Source organism: Limulus polyphemus, unplaced genomic scaffold (assembly GCF_000517525.1).
Source record: "Limulus polyphemus unplaced genomic scaffold, Limulus_polyphemus-2.1.2 Scaffold3178, whole genome shotgun sequence".
Taxonomy (NCBI): domain Eukaryota; kingdom Metazoa; phylum Arthropoda; class Merostomata; order Xiphosura; family Limulidae; genus Limulus; species Limulus polyphemus.
This window is the reverse complement of record NW_013668788.1, coordinates 142,335-144,250: the sequence shown is the minus strand read 5'-3', so window position 1 is coordinate 144,250 and position 1,916 is coordinate 142,335. Positions and strand designations below refer to the sequence as shown.

At 30.5% G+C, this 1,916-nt stretch overlaps 1 protein-coding gene across 6 annotated transcripts in view; it reads left to right on the top strand.

The window, feature by feature from the left end:
• Nucleotides 1-955: 955 nt before the first annotated feature.
• LOC106468822 (arfGAP with SH3 domain, ANK repeat and PH domain-containing protein-like) overlaps nt 956-1,916 on the top strand; it is a 68,449-nt gene continuing 67,488 nt past the window's right edge. For all 6 annotated transcript variants that reach the window (XM_022397184.1, XM_022397183.1, XM_022397186.1 and 3 more), the window contains exon 1: nt 956-1,059. In XM_022397184.1, coding sequence (XP_022252892.1) covers nt 985-1,059 — 75 coding nt within the window. In that variant the 5' untranslated portion in view covers nt 956-984. The remainder of the gene's footprint in view (nt 1,060-1,916) is intronic.

Below are 1,916 nucleotides of genomic sequence, written 5' to 3'. Positions count from 1 at the left end.
TCATCTTTCATTTGATTGTTGGTAAGACTCTCACATTCATATTTGTACTTTGTATAGGCTGTACTTAAGTATGTTAATCTTTCACCTGAATGTTGGTAAGACTCTCACATTCATATTTGTACTTTGTATAGGCTGTTCTTAAGTACGTCAATCTTTCATTTGATTGTTGGTAAGATTCTCACATTCATATTTGTACTTTGTGTAGGCTGTACTTAAGTATGTAATCTTTCATTTGATTGTTGGTAAGACTCTCACATTCATATTTGTACTTTGTATAGGCTGTACTTAAGTATGTTAATCTTTCACTTGAATGTTGGTAAGACTCTCACATTCATATTTGTACTTTGTATGGGCTGTACTTAAGTATGTTAATCTTTCATTTGATTGTTGGTAAGACTTTCACATTCATATTTGTACTTTGTATAGGCTGTACTTAAGTATGTTAATCTTTCATTTGATTGTTGGTAAGACTCTCACATTCATATTTGTACTTTGTATAGGCTGTAATTTTTCACCTGAATGTTGTTAAGATTCTCACATTTATGTTTTTACTTCGTATGGGCTGTACTTAAGTATGTTAATCTTTCATCTGTATTTTTTTACTGTATACACATATACTTTGAAGAACTGTATCATTTAGAAGACTTGCTTGAAAAGTTCAAGTACCATTACTTCCTTTGTATATGTTGAACTACTGTTGTTGTAGTGCACTAAGTGTGCATGTGAAAGAAGAGAGCAATAATTTGTAGTGAGTTCACCCAAAACATAATTTATGTTAATTACTGGAAATAGTTTTATATCTCTTCTATATAGTATTACTTGTTTGTAGGTAACATGACAGTGTTTTGTAATTAGAATTTTGTAGTGTTTCAAGGTTGATTAAACAATGTTGTTATAGTGTTTGATAGTTGATATTTTGTAGTGTTTCAGGCATAATTTAAAGTTTCATGTATCTCATAAGTGTTATCCTTTATCTTCTTTCAGATGCAAAACTTGAACAATATAATCATGTTTCCAGTAGACAATCTGCTGAAAGGAGATCTCCGTGGTGTGAAAGGGGTAAGGAGATTATTTTATTATAGTTTCTTTTAGGTTTACCTTAGTAGGAAACTTAGAATCTCTCACAACTGCTCTTCCTAATTGACCAAGATCATCTCATGCCACAAGAAGTGGAGTTTAAGATTTGGCTGGTTCAGTGTTGTGGAAGGATTGTTTAAATGATAGAGTTAAGTTTTGACAAAGGATAGATAGAAAGCTGCTTACATGATGGAATTTAAATTTGGCTGGTTTAATGTTGGTGAAGAATGAATTGAAAGATGCTTGAATGATTTGTACTTTGAGAAGTTATTTTCTTTTACATATAATTTCACATTTAATGAAATGTTTGCTTTATTTTTAATTGTAGTACATAATAGCCTTGTGGTTGTTTGCTTTTCCATTAATACTAATACATGTTTTTGAACCAGTATGTTTGTAACTAAGAAGTTGTAGGACTAATGCTGGTTTCCATTTGTGTGATATTAAAGTTGGTAAAATGTAAAGAATGGAATGGGTTGTTTCAGAATTGGGAAAAGTTATAAAATATTAACTAATTCTAGAAAAAAAACTTTTAACATTAGAAGATGTGAAAGCTAAGAAGTAAACTTTCAAGGTTAATACTATACTTAACATTAACACTGATAAGCCGCATTGTAGAGTTTCAACAAGGATTTCAGCTTTTACACCATGAACTAAGTAAATTGAAGAATTATCTAGAGACTATGTGCTATACTTAACATTAACACTGATAAGCCGCATTGTAGAGTTTCAACAAGGATTTCAGCTTTTACAACATAAACTAAGTAAATTGAAGAATTATCTGGAGAAGATGTGCTATACTTAACATTAACACTGATAAGCCACATTGTAGAGTTTCA